The 17,221-nt window shown below is 37.0% G+C and overlaps 1 protein-coding gene across 3 annotated transcripts; it reads left to right on the plus strand.

Moving 5' to 3' along the window:
• Nucleotides 1–485: 485 nt before the first annotated feature.
• Nucleotides 486–16,079, plus strand: LOC126772305 (SR-related and CTD-associated factor 4). Of its 3 annotated transcripts, XM_050492599.1 has the most exons (23): nucleotides 487–653; nucleotides 725–1,015; nucleotides 1,456–1,597; nucleotides 1,870–1,967; nucleotides 2,227–2,435; nucleotides 2,940–3,021; nucleotides 3,312–3,377; nucleotides 3,453–3,574; nucleotides 4,266–4,373; nucleotides 4,510–4,628; nucleotides 5,418–5,626; nucleotides 5,707–5,898; nucleotides 5,979–6,169; nucleotides 6,325–6,389; nucleotides 6,819–6,881; nucleotides 7,333–7,448; nucleotides 8,854–8,919; nucleotides 9,049–9,308; nucleotides 11,211–11,315; nucleotides 12,603–12,802; nucleotides 13,028–13,075; nucleotides 13,311–13,352; nucleotides 13,421–16,079. In XM_050492599.1, exons 1-23 carry the CDS (start codon nucleotides 618–620, stop codon nucleotides 14,752–14,754), a joined length of 4,164 nt encoding a protein of 1,387 aa, XP_050348556.1. In that variant the 5' UTR covers nucleotides 487–617; the 3' UTR covers nucleotides 14,755–16,079. The 3 variants fall into 3 exon arrangements, with proteins under 3 accessions (XP_050348557.1, XP_050348556.1, XP_050348558.1); XM_050492600.1 differs by lacking the exon at nucleotides 11,211–11,315 and having other exon boundaries at nucleotides 486–653; XM_050492601.1 differs by lacking the exon at nucleotides 4,266–4,373.
• Nucleotides 16,080–17,221: the final 1,142 nt, after the last annotated feature.

Raw genomic sequence — 17,221 nt, forward strand, 5'->3', positions numbered from 1 at the left:
ACCTAAATCAGTGTAACCAACTAAGTGTTTTTCACCATTTTTTTACTCCTATGTTATTTTACTTTCAATATCATAGGAGTAAATTAAATGTTTATAAAGTAAATTTATAATAAATGAAATTTTATTATTTTTTTAATTTAAAGTCACATTCTTTTTTGCCATTTAAATTTGTGGACAATTACAAAATCTGATGATTAATAATATTATTTTTTTATTTCCAAAATCCAAGTTAATTAATTTTCCGCTTATTACTAAAATCACAAAAGATAGCTTCAAATTACAAAATATTTATTTTTGATAAAATAAAACAACAATTTCCGAATTCTCTAAATGACAATATTTTTTCAGCTTGAGCACTTGTTGACAATAATTTTAAAGCAATTAAATTCATGTATCGGACACTAGACTAGTATAAATGTTCTGTGCACTAGACTAAGTTCATGCAAGTGGCAAGTTGGCAACTAGCAAGTGGGAACTGGCAACCCTTTTACAAGCACGCCATTTTGTAATTCTGAGCATGTTGATCTGCTCTCACGAAGATGATTTTCTTAACGCAAATAATTATTTTTAATAGTGTAGTCTGTTAGTATTTAAGCTTTAGTAAAGTAATTAACAAAATGGATATGCTGGAAGTAAAATCGTTCAACGCGGAGGTATTTCCGTTAAATAATTGTATCGGTTTATGTTAACCGTGGCATCGTACTAACTAATGTTTAACTTTCAGTTATCCGGGTTGTACGAAAACAGGCCTCCTATTTCTAAGGCGAAGATGAGTGCTATAACGAGAGGTGCTATAAAGGCCATAAAATTCTATAAACATGTTGTACATAGTGTGGAAAAATTCATACAAAAGTGCAAACCAGAATACAAAGTGCCTGGTTTATACGTGATAGATTCTATAGTAAGGCAGTCCAGACACCAATTCGGACAGGACAAGGATGTGTTCGCGCCAAGGTTTGCTAAAAACATGCAACAAACTTTTGCCAACCTCTTCAGATGTCCTGATGATGATAAGGTATATTATATAAAGTTACTTTTAGGTTATACCCTGATCCTCTTCAAGTTATATCTATGATAAAACTTACGTTAATAATTCTTGTTTTTCACGAAAAATTAGAGATTGTAAACATATAACAAAAATCTTGGTCTAAGAATAAAGAATTTAAAAGTAAACAATAACCTTTTGCACTCATTTATTGTTTTTCTGTTTATCTAGAACAACATAATTATAATCTTTTAAATGCTGTTTATATTTTGGAACTGGCAGACTACATTTTTATTAGCCAAATTCATTATAACTCCAAAATAATTCCTACAATTAAATAGTACATTCACTTCAATATTTAATTATTAATAATCTATACAATTACTAAATAATTTTCTTAGTATTTTTAATCTGTAAATGTAATAATTTTAAAAAACGTCTTCTGTCAAATCCTTCTTTACATTTTTCAGCGTAATATAATAAGAGTTTTAAATCTGTGGCAAAAGAACAATGTATTCAGCCCAGAAGTGATCCAACCATTGCTAGATATGGCTGATCCCAACCATCCACTCCACTTGGAAATTATGCAGCAACAAAATAACACTGCCAATGGTATATACAACATTTATCAATAATTTAATATTAGTTTTAAGTCAAAGACAATTTTTTTAAATATATAACAAAAGTAAAAATGATAACACATACATGACTCCAAAAATCATGCAAAATGCACTTTTTATCTTATCTTTGTATACTTTGCTGTATTATATGACTGCAGTCAAATCAAAACTGATCTTGTATTCAGTTGTATGTAGTATGAAATAAAACATGGAAATTTCAATTCAAAGACTATGTTGTTAAAGTGCTACTTTTGTATTTTACAGGAAGTAGTTTAAATGTAACTCACAATACATCAGACAGCAAAATGTCACCTATGCCTCGTCAAGATTCACCACACACATCTTCTCCCATGGGTGATGCGGTAAATTTACTTTTGTATCTTTTATGATTAGTATAAACACTAATACAAAGAATTCAAATATTAGCCTAAATGTATGATTAAAGTTAAAGCTTATTAATGAACTGAAACTAAACCCCAATAGAAAAATCAGTTCTGAAACAAAAGTTTTGCTTAAACATATAATAAATTTATAGTAATGAATTGAGACCTCTTCCTTTTTTAAGCTGGTCAAAAATAATGAACACTTCTAATATCAATATTTATAGTATTTCCTTCTCAGTTCCAGGATGACTCGTCCAATCCGCCCCCGGCGAAGTTTAACCGTAAATTGCTCAATGACTTTGAATATGAGAGTGAAGATGAACAAACATCAGAGCCTCCTCCGCAGCACAACCCTCATCCAGCTCATTCTACGCACAGCACACACTCCACGCACACCACTCACACTTCCCAAAATACTCATAATAACCCCACAGATGCCCTCGGCAGGTATATATGTTATAAATTTATATTAATATAAAAAGAACATTTAGATAAATCTACTCATATCTAATGCACTAGAGTGTAATAACTCCATTATATAGTTAATGGCAACTTTTTAAAATAATTGTAAAACTAGTAATACAATAATTAATTTTAAACATAAACAATACCTTGACTTTTAATATTAAATCTATAGGAGTAAACAGATTCTCTGTCTGCACAAGAATAACATTTGGGAGCAAGGAGCCACATATTACACTTTACTAAACTTTTGAGATGCCAATTGATTGAATTACATAGAAAATACTATTTATTTTTATTATAGTTATAAAATAAAAAGACCTTACATTTTAATACTTTGTAAACAAAGTGGATTACAAAGTTAATTTGTATTATCACATTACATACTCATTTTGTATTAAGCTATCCAAATTATTACTTGCTTAACTTATTATATACTTATATGATTATAAAGTAATAATAATTTTATTATAAATTGATTTGTTTCAGTATATTAACAAACCCAGAAATAATGAGACAATTGCAAAGTTTACAAGCACAGATGCAACTAATGACTGGAATGCAAATACCTGTAAGTTATCTGTTTTAGATTATAAAAAAAAAAAAAATATTTGGAAGTGTATTTTAATATTATATTTAGAAGGTATTTGAGTGTGTTGTGACTAAACTAACTCTTAAGATTTTGAATATCTTTGTATAAAGTGTTTTATATCAAAGTGTCTGCATGTTATAAAACAATTGCTATAACATTTTTTATAAAATTATAATAGAAAAATACTCAATTGTTTTTTTTGTTGTTATTTATAATATTATCTACCATTTAATCCACAGTCTGTTTTAGTTACTTACGTTTTGTTTCAGAATTTAATGCCAATGATGTCAGATATGCAATTGCAACAAAATCAAAACCAAAATCTTCCATTTTTAGTAAGATAATTGATTTTTATAAAATCGAATAATAACTTATGTAAGAAAAAATATAAAATACAAACTATGTTTTAGAATCCTCAACCTGAACAGCAGAAACAAAACGAATCAAAAGATGACATGGCCAATGAATCCGATATAGAGTTTGTCGAAACGGGTCCACAAGTTATTGAAATACCAGATGCTAATGACTCCAGGTAAAGATCAGTTAATACATTTTAGATGATTATTTTAAATTAATTGCTTGCTGTAACCTTCGCACGGTTTCGTCTGCGTCAAATTTTCATAATAAATGCCTGTTTCACACACCATTAGAACATTCACCTTACCTACAGTTATCAGATTGGTTTACGTTTAAGGTTATTGCCTAATACTCATTTATAAATTAAAAATGTATGAACCAGCACTATCCTTCTGTATAAATACTTTCATAGAACAGATAAGAACTATAGTCTGTCTCTCTCTATCTCATATTTACGTTATATTGCTTCTAAAATAAAAATAAAACAATCGAAACAGTCTGAAATATCGAAGCAAATCTATTATTTTAAGAGCTATCAGCCTTGAATTTTCTGCTTCTTCCCTGTCGGTCTCTGCGTCTATTGTGTTTCTTTTAGTAAGACTCAATTAAAGTGCACATACTTCTTAAAAACTGTCATTAGACTCGCCTCCTCTTATTCGACAATAAAATAAACTTTCATACCTAATCAAAATAAACAAAAACAATAAATACGTTCCTCGGGCTTCGCGGCAAGCAGGTCCGTAAAAGTCTACCAAATCCTTCCCGCTAACTCCCCACTCACATGGTAAACGGGATAAAGTCTAAACGATCGATGATGCATGTGGAATCCCCCTGGCCGCGCTCGCTGTACCGTCCCGTGTGCGCAGGAGCCCGTCGCCCCGGCGCCGGCACCGCTCGCGCTCCAAGTCGCCGCGCCGGCGCCGCCGCAGCCGCAGCCGCTCCCCGCGGCGACGGCGCGACCGCGACCGCGACAGGTACCGTCCCCACTCACCTACACCTACATTTTATCACCGTTGTCTGTGCGATTCATTAGTCTCATTTTATGAACAAAAAATTTGCATGAATGTCTGAGCATGCGATTCAGTTAATATGCATAATTGTTCATTGCAGAGACAGGGATAGGGATCGAGACCGGGAGAAGAGTTACAAGGAACGAGAGGCGGAAAAAGAAAAACAAAGGGAAAGAGAGAAGAAAGGCCTCCCGCCTATTAAAAAGGAGAATCTTAGTGGTCAGTGTCAATAAAATTAGTTCTGAAATAAGAAAAATTTACATAGTATATTGATATATCTAATATTAAATTAAAAAACAATATTACTAAGAATTTTAATCAGTATACTTTCTCGTTCTTATGTAGTATGTTACGAAGGAGTTTGTGGACCTTGTTTAGTATTCATATACTATACGCCTATAAACTACGTGAAAAAAAAGGCACCTAAAACTATTTGCCACATTTATTTCTTATTAAAAGCATAGTAATTTAATATATTTGCTTATTATGAATTGATAATCTTGAATAAAATAAACATTATCTTACTACATATTATATTTAGGTATCATGCCTAAATATAATATGTAGTATGCCTCGCAAAGCACGTAAAGCCGTTGGTCCTGCGCTTGAACTCCTTCCGATCGTGTCGGATTGCCGTCCCACCGGATTATGAGAGATAGGGAATAGAGAGTGAACCTGTGTTTGCGCACACACTTATGCACTATAATATCTGCGCAGTTGGCTAATCTCTCTTGAGTTTAGCCGCCGTAGCCGAAATCGGTCTGGACGATCTTATATACTATATACACATACACATGGCATAAAAAACAATACCTATTCACTTTTTATTTATAAAATTTAGTGCATCCAGTTTCTCCTATCCATTCCGCATCGCTACGTGATCAGCTTTTCTTGACCTGGTTTTTCTTCTTGTAGGAGCACGGTGCCGTTTAATTAACTCTACTGGTCTATCTTTGAACAAAAATAGCGTTTTATGTGTATAATCATGAACTGTTGCATATTTTTCAGTGTGCAGTACGACGCTGTGGGTCGGACACCTGTCCAAGCTGGCGACGCAGGAGGAGCTGTCGGACCTGTTCGGAGCCTTCGGGGGCGTCGTCTCGATCGACGTGGTCGCGCCGCGCGGGTGCGCCTTCGTCGTCATGGAGCGACGACGAGACGCAGCCAAGGCCCTCGCCAAGCTCAACAAGCACAAGCTACACTCCAAGGAGATCACGGTGAGTATTACACGCATCATGCGCGGTACGACCGTACTCTTTGCAAGGCCATGAATAGTAACGCCGATCGCTCGCTGCAGGTGGCGTGGGCGGCCGGCAAGGGCGTGAAGGGCCGCGAATGGAAGGACCACTGGGAAGCCGAGCTGGGCGTGGCGTACCTGCCGTGGGCGGCGCTGCACGCGCGCTGGCTGCTGGGCGCGCTGTCGCTCGACGCGCTGGAGGACGGCGGCGCCGTCGACGAGGACACGTTGCCGCCTTGGTTGCCACCGCGGGTGAGTACCCCGCCGCAATCAGCACCACCCTCATTCGATTCGAGTGCTCTCCACACGCTCTAACGTTTCTTGGCACGCAGATTATCCCGAAAGCGCTGCCGGATGGCATGGCGATGATGCCAGGCGGACCGGGTGCAATGCTGGCCGGCCTGCCGCCTGGTCTGCCGCCGCCGGCCGGCATGCCGATGTCTGCGCCAACCCTGCCACCGGCCCTGCCGCCCGCGCTGCCGGCCGGTCTTCCGATGCCGGTGCCGCGAATGCCGCCGCCAGGGTAAGTTGCGACAGTCAGTATTTGTAGCGCCTATATATAAAACCTGGCTAAATGACCGAACGAGTGAGTCCAATGTTTTTCTTTCTCAGTTTGAGGAGACGAATAAAACGTTTTAAAATATGTCAAAAGTTTCCTAATTGTCTTTTTTTTCGCAGGATGACGGGTGGCCTTCCTCCGGGGCTAGCGGCGGGAGTACCATCGATCAGGCCGCCGGTACCAGGTAAGCACATAGTCTCTCATAACAAATTAAAAAAAATTGCGTCCAACACTAACCAAATGATATAAATTTAATTAAAACGCAGTTGTTATTGCCTCCATTAATGCTGTTGTCAAATTTTCGCAATAATATTTTAAATCTCTTTAATAAAATTTAAACTATTAGATAGCCTAAAACATGGATAACATGCACAGGCATATAAATTACGATAAAAAAAATGTTGCAATGGTATTGATGCGACCATTTATCTGGTGGGGAATTAAAACAAGATATAAAACTTGTCTGTGTATACTCATGTCTCTTAATCAACTTTCATTGTAATTGATCTAACGGAGTCAAGCTATTAATCTCAAACAGATTATCCAACATCCGTATTTATATATAAGATTATGATTGCTTTTACTCTGAGTACTAAACCGCTCTCCTCTGTAGGGCTTCAGCGAGAGGGTGGATTGCCGCCGGCTGGCGCGCTACTAGGCTTCCCGCCGCAGACAGGTGATTAGCATAGTGCATACTTACATTGTTGATTAAGATTTAGTTGTTATCTTCTATATATCTATATGACTATGTACATGGGTACTTGACTTTTTCTTAATATAGTATATAAAGTAAAGATTTCATGGTGTTATAGAAAATTAATTAAACATACGATAGTTCTAATTGAAATGTTAATTGAATCAGAGTTACTGAACTGTGGTCAATAATGTAGGCTACTTTGTAAATGCAAGGTAAAATGATGAAAATAAACCATTCACAGACCGTTTGTTTTAACCGATTTTTGAGGGTAGTGCGGAAGGTTTTCTCTCGAACAACCCGAAACGGTCGGTAAAACTACGCCATGGTACAAATATTGGTTCTGATTTTTTTGAAAATTATGATACATATGATAAAATTACGATTTTATGTATATCGGTAAAATGAAATATATCATTTTTTTGCCCTTTAGGCATGGTGGGTGGGTTTCTGAGCGGTCTGATGGGAGTTGGCATGAACGTGGGAGGGCTCGTATTGCCACTGCACGCACACACGCACGCGCCGCCTGCCCCGCTGTCGCACACAATTGTGAGTAGACACCCGCACGTGCTACTGTCGTTACACACAGCCTGGCACAGACCTCCACGCCCACACCGCCAAGTTATTTTAACACCTATTCGTGAGTATACACACACACACGCACGCGCCGCCTGCCCCGCTGTCGCACACAATTGTGAGTACACACCCGCACGTGCTACTGTCGTTACACACAGCCTGGCACAGACCTCCACGCCCACACCGCCAAGTTATTTTAACACCTATTCGTGAGTATACACACACACACGCACGCGCCGCCTGCCCCGCTGTCGCACACAATTGTGAGTACACACCCGCACGTGCTACTGTCGTTACACACAGCCTGGCACAGACCTCCACGCCCACACCGCCAAGTTATTTTAACACCTATTCGTGAGTATACACACACACACGCACGCGCCGCCTGCCCCGCTGTCGCACACAATTGTGAGTACACACCCGCACGTGCTACTGTCGTTACACACAGCCTGGCACACACCTCCACGCCCACACTGCCAAGTTATTTTAACACCTATTCGTGAGTATACACACACACACGCACGCGCCGCCTGCCCCGCTGTCGCACACAATTGTGAGTACACACCCGCACGTGCTACTGTCGTTACACACAGCCTGGCACAGACCTCCACGCCCACACCGCCAAGTTATTTTAACACCTATTCGTGAGTATATACACACACACGCACGCGCCGCCTGCCCCGCTGTCGCACACAATTGTGAGTACACACCCGCACGTGCTACTGTCGTTACACACAGCCTGGCACAGACCTCCACGCCCACACCGCCAAGTTATTTTAACACCTATTCGTGAGTATACACACACACACGCACGCGCCGCCTGCCCCGCTGTCGCACACAATTGTGAGTACACACCCGCACGTGCTACTGTCGTTACACACAGCCTGGCACACACCTCCACGCCCACACTGCCAAGTTATTTTAACACCTATTCGTGAGTATACACACGCACGTGCCGCCTGCCCCGCTGTCGCACACATTTGTGAGTATACACCTGCACACGCTATTGTCGACACAGTCGGGTCCACACCTCCACGTACACCCCCACCCAAAACAACAGTACTCAGTATTGTTGTGTTCCAGGTTGAAGGGTGAGTGAGGCAGTGTAATTACAGGCACAAGGGACATAACATCTTAGTTCCCAAGGTTGGTGGCGCATTGGCGATTTAGGGCATGGTTAACATTTCTTACAATGCCAATGTCTATAGGCGTTGGTGACCACTCACTATCAGGTGGCCCATATGCTAATTCACCTACCTATACTATAAAAAAAAGACTCGAATAGAGAGTTACTTTCGTATTAAAAGAAAACCCGAAAGTATGTTGACGGGTACGTTGCCCTGATGTTAATGTAATATCGTAATTTTTCACTCCACAGGCGGCGCCTGACGACGCCATGGACCTCGACCCCGACGAGCACGACGAGCCGCTGGCCATGGACCAGGTATTCGCACCACCATACTACCACCCAGATATTTATCATACAGATATTTTATATACTTATGCAAAAACTAGTCTACCAAACCCTTCCAAAGTATTTGTTTTTTAAATAATTTTGATATTTTTTTTTCAGCTACAAGCATTGCTGTCCAAACCGCCACCAACGTTCAACTCATCGGAACCGCCGCCTGGATTCAATCCTCAAGAGCAGCCAACGTTTGACACGACACAACCTCCCCCAGACGAAAAACGGGAAGACGATAGACGAGATCGGGATGGGAAGGAAAGGCGTGACCGCGATAGAGATAGAGATCGGGACAGGAGAGATAGAGACAGAAGAGACACGCGCGAACGGGACAGGAGGGATCGAGACCGAGGACGGGATAGAGACAGGTTAGTTGAGAATTTGTGCTTACAATATCAACCTTTTTATATTGAAATTATAGCAATAAGAGTTAAGGCATATATTATTGTATCGTTGTTTAGATAAGATGCGTGGGTAAGATACGAGAATAATGCTTATGCTATGTATTGTTACCCATACAGCCCATATATAATAGTCACGTATTGTATTATAAGCTATATACTATGTCTATGTCTACAATGGATGAAATAATGGATCTACCATTATCGAATTTTTATATTCTTAGATCGGTAATTAGGCGTAAAAAACATTTTCCCACGGCGTAAACTTTAAAAATACGTGCCTGACGAAATTTCTAAAAACGATTGTTTAATTGTATAAGCTTTCGTATTAAATAAAAGAGCGTTTGTTTTAATATATTAGTTTCCGCTAGTGCGTAGTTTCTGCACTCCAGAACATGTGTACATAATTTCAAAATGATCGGTTAAGTAGATAAGAAGTGAAAGCGTAACAAATAAACATCATTTTCTTATTTATAATATTAGTAAGATTTATTATATTGTTTCCAAAACAATAAGAAACCCCTAATTAACTGACCGACTATTAATTTATTATATAAGGGATATAATAGTTTCAATAAACGTGCTTGGTTTTTTTTACACGCAATTAAACGCAATTGATCTTCTATCTTATAATTGAATGATCGATAAATATGGCGTTTATCCGAAAAATAAAATCGTATTTTTTGAGATTCTCAAATCCGTAATCCGTAGTCCGTAACAGCCTGTGAGTGTCCCACTGCTCGGCTAAAGGCCTCCTCTCCTATTTTTGAGGAGAAGGTTTTGAAATTATTATTATTATTCAAGATTCTCAAATGATACACTCTTAATGAAAAAATATCTATAAAAATTCATATATATTATTTCCTAATAAAATAAACCGCAATTTGTTCGAAACATTCAGCCAATCCTAAGTTTATAATAGCACTTGCGATAAACATATAAATCATCATAGCGTTATGTTATTACAATTAAATAAATACGTAAATACTTAAAAAAAGAATATTAAATAAATTTAACTTTAAATAAACAAAACTATAATAATGAATTTGCATTGATCTACCATTTATGCCACGCTTTCCCATTACTATCTATTGTCCACATATCACCTAATCTACCCATGAATCCTATCCATCAATTCTCGAATGATCTATTTGCCTGTATACCGATATACACAAGACAACCACACGTACAATCTATCAATATAGCTTTAAAAAATCCAGATAAGATATAATGAAAGGAAGAATTTTTGTTTCTTTATATTTTTTTTTTAATTTTCGCACGTGCGGAAAGTCTTATTTTTTTTTTTTACTTTTTATTTGTAATATGATACAAGTTTTCTCACACGATGATAATTAGGTACTTATATTTTCCTATAATTGAAGATTTTGGAAGTAATACAATTTATCTATGCAAATAATTTTAAATACAAATAAAAAGTGGTCAATTTAAAAACAAAAATAATATATTGCAGTCATTTATTTAATTGTAAAAGCACGCTTACAACATACATACAAAGCATTTACTAATGAACTTATAAAACAATAGAAATATATCTAATATGCATATCATTACAAGTTTACATAGTACTTTCAGGTTCAAATTAAAAGCAAAAAATCATAAATAAATTTTCAAATTGAAAAATAAACCTAATCAGGTATCAATAATTAAATATACATATTTCTAAAGATTGAGGGAGAGTCATAAAAATAAATTTATATTGATTTCGTTACTTTCGCATTACTGTGAATTAATTAAACATAATATGCTACACGAATTGTTAAACGTTAATTTTTTTTTTTTAATTTTGTCTTGGCCGATATCAATTTAACAAGTAAAAATAGTTATACACGGAATTACTTTGTCAATCAGGGAAAAGGACGATCGCAGAGACCGGGACAGAGACCGCGGTCGGGAACGCCGCGACCGGGACCGGGACCGCGAGCGGGACCGGTTCGGCTCCCGGGACGGCAACCGGTGAGCTATTTCATTGTTGACGATAATATTTTTTTTTGGTTGCTCAGTCTTTTTTTCCGAAATAGCATTAAATTAATTAACTAAAGAATATAAATAAGTATATGCTATACTTTATCTTCGTGATTCATATTTCAAGTAATGTTCTAAATGTTTCGGTAGTAAAACTAGTAAAATAGATTTGATCGCGTTTGTACGGCTACTATGATTAATAAGTCATTTAATTTTAGTATATATTTCGGTTCTTTTTATGCTTAAAAGGTGTGCAATTTACTTACACTATTTATACACAAACAAAATAATAAAAACTGCTATGTAGAAGAGATAAGAAATTCATTTACATGAAATTTTAATAAACACCAAAACTTACAAAGCAACAAACGACTTTATAACTAAAACAGCCATCCCCTCTAGGGCATAGTAAATCTGCGGACAGATTTTTCGTTTACTTCAATGAAAAAGCTGAAATTTCTTATTTCAATAATTTATATAACACTAATTACTAAGAAAAATATTATATATCGCTCATAATGAAAGCATGAAAGTTATCATATAACTTATTGACGCAATATCTCTTATTCTTCCGAACATGCTCCCGTTCCTCTGCCGCATTCCTGTCCCATCCCTATAACCTAATCAGCCTGCGATTCGTATTTCGTTTGGGTTTTGGGAATCGTGTGTAAGAAGGCATTAAAGTAATAATTAAAGTGATGACAATAAAAGAAAATTTTAAAAGCTTTTCTTATGAACGTCTTATAAAATTATTTTACCTATTTATGTTACCTAATTTATTTTAATGAAATAGGGAGATTATTTATATATATCACCGATCTATTAGAAGGACGCTTGTACGTAAGTCAGGTGAAGACAAACAACCGCGTCTGGCGACAGAGTTTAATTAGGCGTAATAATACGCTCTCTGCACTGAAGAAGCATCTTTGTTGGGACGTAATATTTCGTCAATTGTACTACAGAATTTACCTCATAAAAAGTCTCTCGGCTACATCAAAAAATGATCCAGCATGGAAAGGATTATAGAACGAATAAAATAAAGTAATATTTATGCAGGAGGAGTGCGCGCGGCGCTAGATTTCCCGACGGCCAAAACAGCTTAAATCCGAGTTTCATGGATTATAAAAAAATACTAACATTTAAAAACCCATGTTGTGTTTTTTAAACGATTTTTGAATATTTTTGTTTGTAATACGAAACATTGGTGTAGATATAGTGGTGTAAACGGATGTCAAACGCTGTAATCAATCCCAATAAAATGAAAACATTTTTTAACAGGGAAATAAGTAGAGATAAATCACCCCGTAGCCAAACAAACGACCAAAATCCAGAGAAGAGTCTACAGGAGCGGTTGTGGGAGATGGCCAATGGAAAGCCCGGGGACGTGTCCGACGAACCACCGCCGGAGCCCGACGTGCGGGAGAGGCCTGCGCTGCTGGAGCGCCCGCCACGTCTCGACGGCGTGCCTTTGGATGCCAGTGAGTTACATAGCCGGTAACAACTAATAGTTCAATTTAATAATAGGCCAAGCAGTAAAAGTCTTGACGTCTCTGTTCTGCATATATTCACTTCTAGCACGAGGTTCAAGTTTGATTGGACATGAAAGGACTATCGAAAAGATCGTGTTATTTGATAAAAAAATAATAACAAATTTTCATTTAACAAACAACTTTTGGCAAATATAGTATGAATTTATTTCGCAGATGGCGCGGTCGGAGTATCGCCGACGCCGCGACCGCCTTTCGCTCCAGGTAAGAATATACACTACATACTCGATAACAGCGTTAAGTCGTTAAATTTTAGAATTTTTTGTTGATAAATTACAATATAAAGACATTTTGCAATAATGTTCCAAAACCAAGAACATTCTTAACATATCATTGAGATCCCTTACATACATATCAAAGAGAAATCGATGTCTTAATCGAAAAGACTCTTTTTAAACTTTTAAAATTGCGAATTGAAATTACATCTTTAAATTTACAGAATTAAGAATGAGAGGGCCACCAGCTAGGCAACCAATGAGAGGTATGATTTTATCTACTACTCTCCATAATTTTGTCTAAATTTGTTTTAAAATTAAGGAAAATTTCCAGGTCCTTGGATGGAAGTTCAAGGTCCAGGACCCGGGCCGTTTGGACTTAGATTTAATGGAATGGGACCACCATTCAACCGACCACCATTTGAAAGACCACCCTTCGAAGGAGGTCCGCATATCTTCGAGAGACCGCCATTTAATCGTATGCCGTTTGATGGTAATCGACCACCGTTCGATGGTCCCCGTCCACCATTTGATGGACCTCGACCGCCTTTTGATGGTCCGAGACCGTTTGATGGGCCCAGGCCGCCGTTTGATGGACCGAGACCTCCATTTGATGGACCGCGACCGCCGTTCGAAGGATCACGGCCGCCATTTGATGGCCCAAGGCCTCCCTTTGACGGACCCAGGCCACCTTTCGACGGGCCGAGACCACCCTTTGATGGACCTCGACCACCGTTTGATGGTTCTCGTCCACCGTTTGATGGACCGAGGCAATATGACGGTTTTGATGGAGATAGATCCTTTGACGGCCCAAGGTTTGAAGGTCCTCCGGAATATTACGAAAGAGGCAATAGGAGATTTGATGAGAGGGATCAGTATAACGATAGAGGTTGGACTGGAGACAGAGATAGGGACTGGGATAGAAGAAATGAATGGGATGATAGAAGACGAGACCGCAGAAGTAGGGAGCACGAAGATAGGTTTAGAGACCGCAATGAAAGAAGAAGAAACTTTGAAGAAAGACCGAGACAATCACGAGAACCTGAAAAAAATCCTAGAAGAGACAAGGATAGAAAATCTAGATGGGGCGCGGCTGATGAAGGCCCAACCCAGAGTGACGAGCAAAGAGAACATGTATCAGAGGAAAAAGTTATCGAGCCATCTAGTGATAGTAACCAACCACAGAACAATGAAGTTAATGATAGAATTAATCCTAGTCAAGATGAACAAAATTTAAAAGATAATAGAGCTAGTGAAAGTAATAATGAAGTGCCGGAACCGGATGTTGAAAGTAACGATAAATATGATCCGGCGGAAATCGAAACAGAATCATCGGATCGGACGTCGGATCAGAATGAACAAGAAATGAGTCAAAAGGAGATGGAAGAAAACAGTTTAGATGTACCAAATGAGCCAGAAGCGGAAAGCGAAACAAATCAGGCTTCGACAGATTTATATGACGCGAACGAAGCGATAGACACAAGTTTCGGGATAACGACGCCACAAATTAACTCACCGCAGCCAAACTCTGATGAAAAATCAAATCACGAACACGCGGATGCGAGGAAATCCGAAGATATTTTCGTTCAAGAACCAAAAGCGAGTCCATCGCGCAATGGGACGGAAGAGGCCGAGAAGACTGAAGACGCAAAGGACGACTCCGCTTGATCCCGGCAATGGCTGCGCCGATATTTCCAGTGGAAATGATTCGGGAGACGCGACGAGCCGACGCGTCGCGCCGACGTATAACGCCAAAGATTTATTTTATACAAAGTTGAAATATACGAGTGCCTTACTTGTTACGAGGTGTTTTGTTTGTTGGCGGGCGGCGGAAGAGGAACCCGCCTCGGCGCTCAAGTGGAGCGACCCGGGCCAGGTACGTACGCGCGTCTAGAACAAGTGCACTGACAGCCTCTCTTTGACAATGCATCCTACTTTTGTAATACTTTAACTCATTGTGCGAATATTAAAACTATATTCCCAATGTGATGCATTATCGAATATGAGTTGAACTCCTTTTCTAAGATGTTTTAAAAATAAAAATCAAACCAGAAAAGGGGTACAGAAAATGTTGTAATACCAAAATTAATTGTTACAATTTTAATAAATTCAATAATATTTTATTGAGATGGCAACATTTTCTGATAAAATTGATTAAATCTTGGCACTGTTGTACTCGGCGGGCGTCTCATTTTTATATTTACTTCATTGTGTCGGAATGAAGTTCTATAATAATTGATATCTAACAATTTCATTAATTAGCGATTAAACTATACTTATTCCGATTTTTCATTCCGACATGATACTGATATCGCTAGCAATGTGTGCAAAGGCCTCGACGATGACGTTCGCGTCGCCCGAATCAACTGGAAATATCTGGAAATCGTCGCATGAACAAAAACAAAGAAGAATTGAAGATTATAACGAGCGATTTAACAGAACAACCTATTAAATCATTTTATTCTTCGCTGCATACTATAAACAAAAAATAACTTGTATATTTTGACACTGTGAAGTAGATTTTATTTTTAGTTTCAAACTTGTACCGTTCTATATGTGAAGAGCGACATATCTTAGGTTATTTTTATTCAATGATATCAAAGAATTGATATTAATATTTTAATTATTTTAATGTTTATTTCCTTATTTGGTGAAGGTAGACCCGATTGGAAGATAGTTTTCGTCTAATAAGCTAAATCGTAGATAACTAACAACTTAATAAATTTATAGATGTATCTTTATTAATATTCGCAATGAATATTTTGTAGACTAGGGAGTGTTTATATAACAATATTTTACATTTTAAATTGATATCATTCAGCTGTTTATATTATATGTAAAGTATATATTTTAATTATAGTTTTATAGGGGTCATAGAAGATTTAATAAAATATATGAGAAATCACATTAAATATCGTAGCTTATTATATACTTGTGCAAATATAATGCATGCTAAATGTTTGTCATACTTGTGCTTGAATAAAAAAAATTATAAAATTCATCGCGGATTTTTGTTAACGGACACATTTGCGGAGATCACGTACAATTAATAATCTCGTCGGGGTCAATTTTGCACGCATTGTATAGTTGTTTTTGTTTTTCTAGTTTGAGTTTCAGCATATAGCTGCTCGTGGAACCACGTCACTTTGTCCAGTATGGGACTGTGAAATCTACAATAACGAAATCAACAAAGGCACTAGAAGCGAAATATACAGATGTCTCCGTTTTGCAACATTATTTATAAAATTACCACAAAGCTAGAATTTCATACTTAAAAATAACTTTTAGTAGTTAGGTAATGAGGTTAGATAGAAATGTTTATTTATAAATCCTTTGCTCGGATACGTTTAAATTTTAGTCCCACAGTATATCTAAATCTTAAAGCTAATTTAAAAATAGTAATCACGCGTTATTCGAAACATATTACATTTTTTTTAAATGATTCTACTTTTAACTACATAATTTTAAATACTTATTCCATTAGATTACCTTTATTAAAGTTTATCGCACAGCACGAAAAAAGCCCTTTACCATCTCTTAAATATCCATAACATCAAGGGTAAATTTTGTATTAGTAATGGTATTCCTGACTAATTTTTAAATAATGTATCTTAAGATATGAAATAATCAATTACCAGTACCTACCTTCATAAAGCATTTAAAATCTCCATGTTTAAATATTATGCTATTTATATCCCAATTACATTCAAATAATAAAAGGATTTGTATTTCGTGATAAGCATTTTAAAATAATTAAATGTGTTGGTGTATCGACAACGACAGATGAAAAACTGACATCTAGCGGATCCTTATAAAAAAGGAATCTATAAAATGTAAACATTTTCTGTGGAAATACTACAACAGTTAATTTATAGATGACATCATAATATAAGTAGTATTTTTAATTATAAATCAACGAATATTTAAGTTTTTTAAAGATAGCAATTAAATAAGTGCATTATTTGAATACTAGTATAATTTGCAGTGAAAAATTATAATTAAAAAAACTATTTGGCCTGTATTTTATAGCAGTAGACCTACTTAATGCTGTACATGCTGATTTACAACTTTAAACTTATATTTGATGATGATCTTTTTTTAATACTATAACATCTTTCGCATTTACATCTGAATT

This window comes from Nymphalis io, chromosome 12 (assembly GCF_905147045.1).
Source record: "Nymphalis io chromosome 12, ilAglIoxx1.1, whole genome shotgun sequence".
Classification (NCBI taxonomy): Eukaryota; Metazoa; Arthropoda; class Insecta; order Lepidoptera; family Nymphalidae; genus Nymphalis; species Nymphalis io.

What these genes read in the sequence shown, in the direction of transcription:
- LOC126772305 (XM_050492599.1), top strand. Translation starts at nt 618, where the DNA reads ATGGATATGCTGGAAGTAAAATCGTTCAACGCGGAG. An exon ending in ACAAAATAACACTGCCAATG is followed by an intron (nt 1,598 to 1,869) that starts GTATATACAACA and finishes TGTATTTTACAG; the next exon opens with GAAGTAGTTTAAATGTAACT. An exon ending in CCCCGCTGTCGCACACAATT is followed by an intron (nt 7,449 to 8,853) that starts GTGAGTAGACAC and finishes TTCACTCCACAG; the next exon opens with GCGGCGCCTGACGACGCCAT.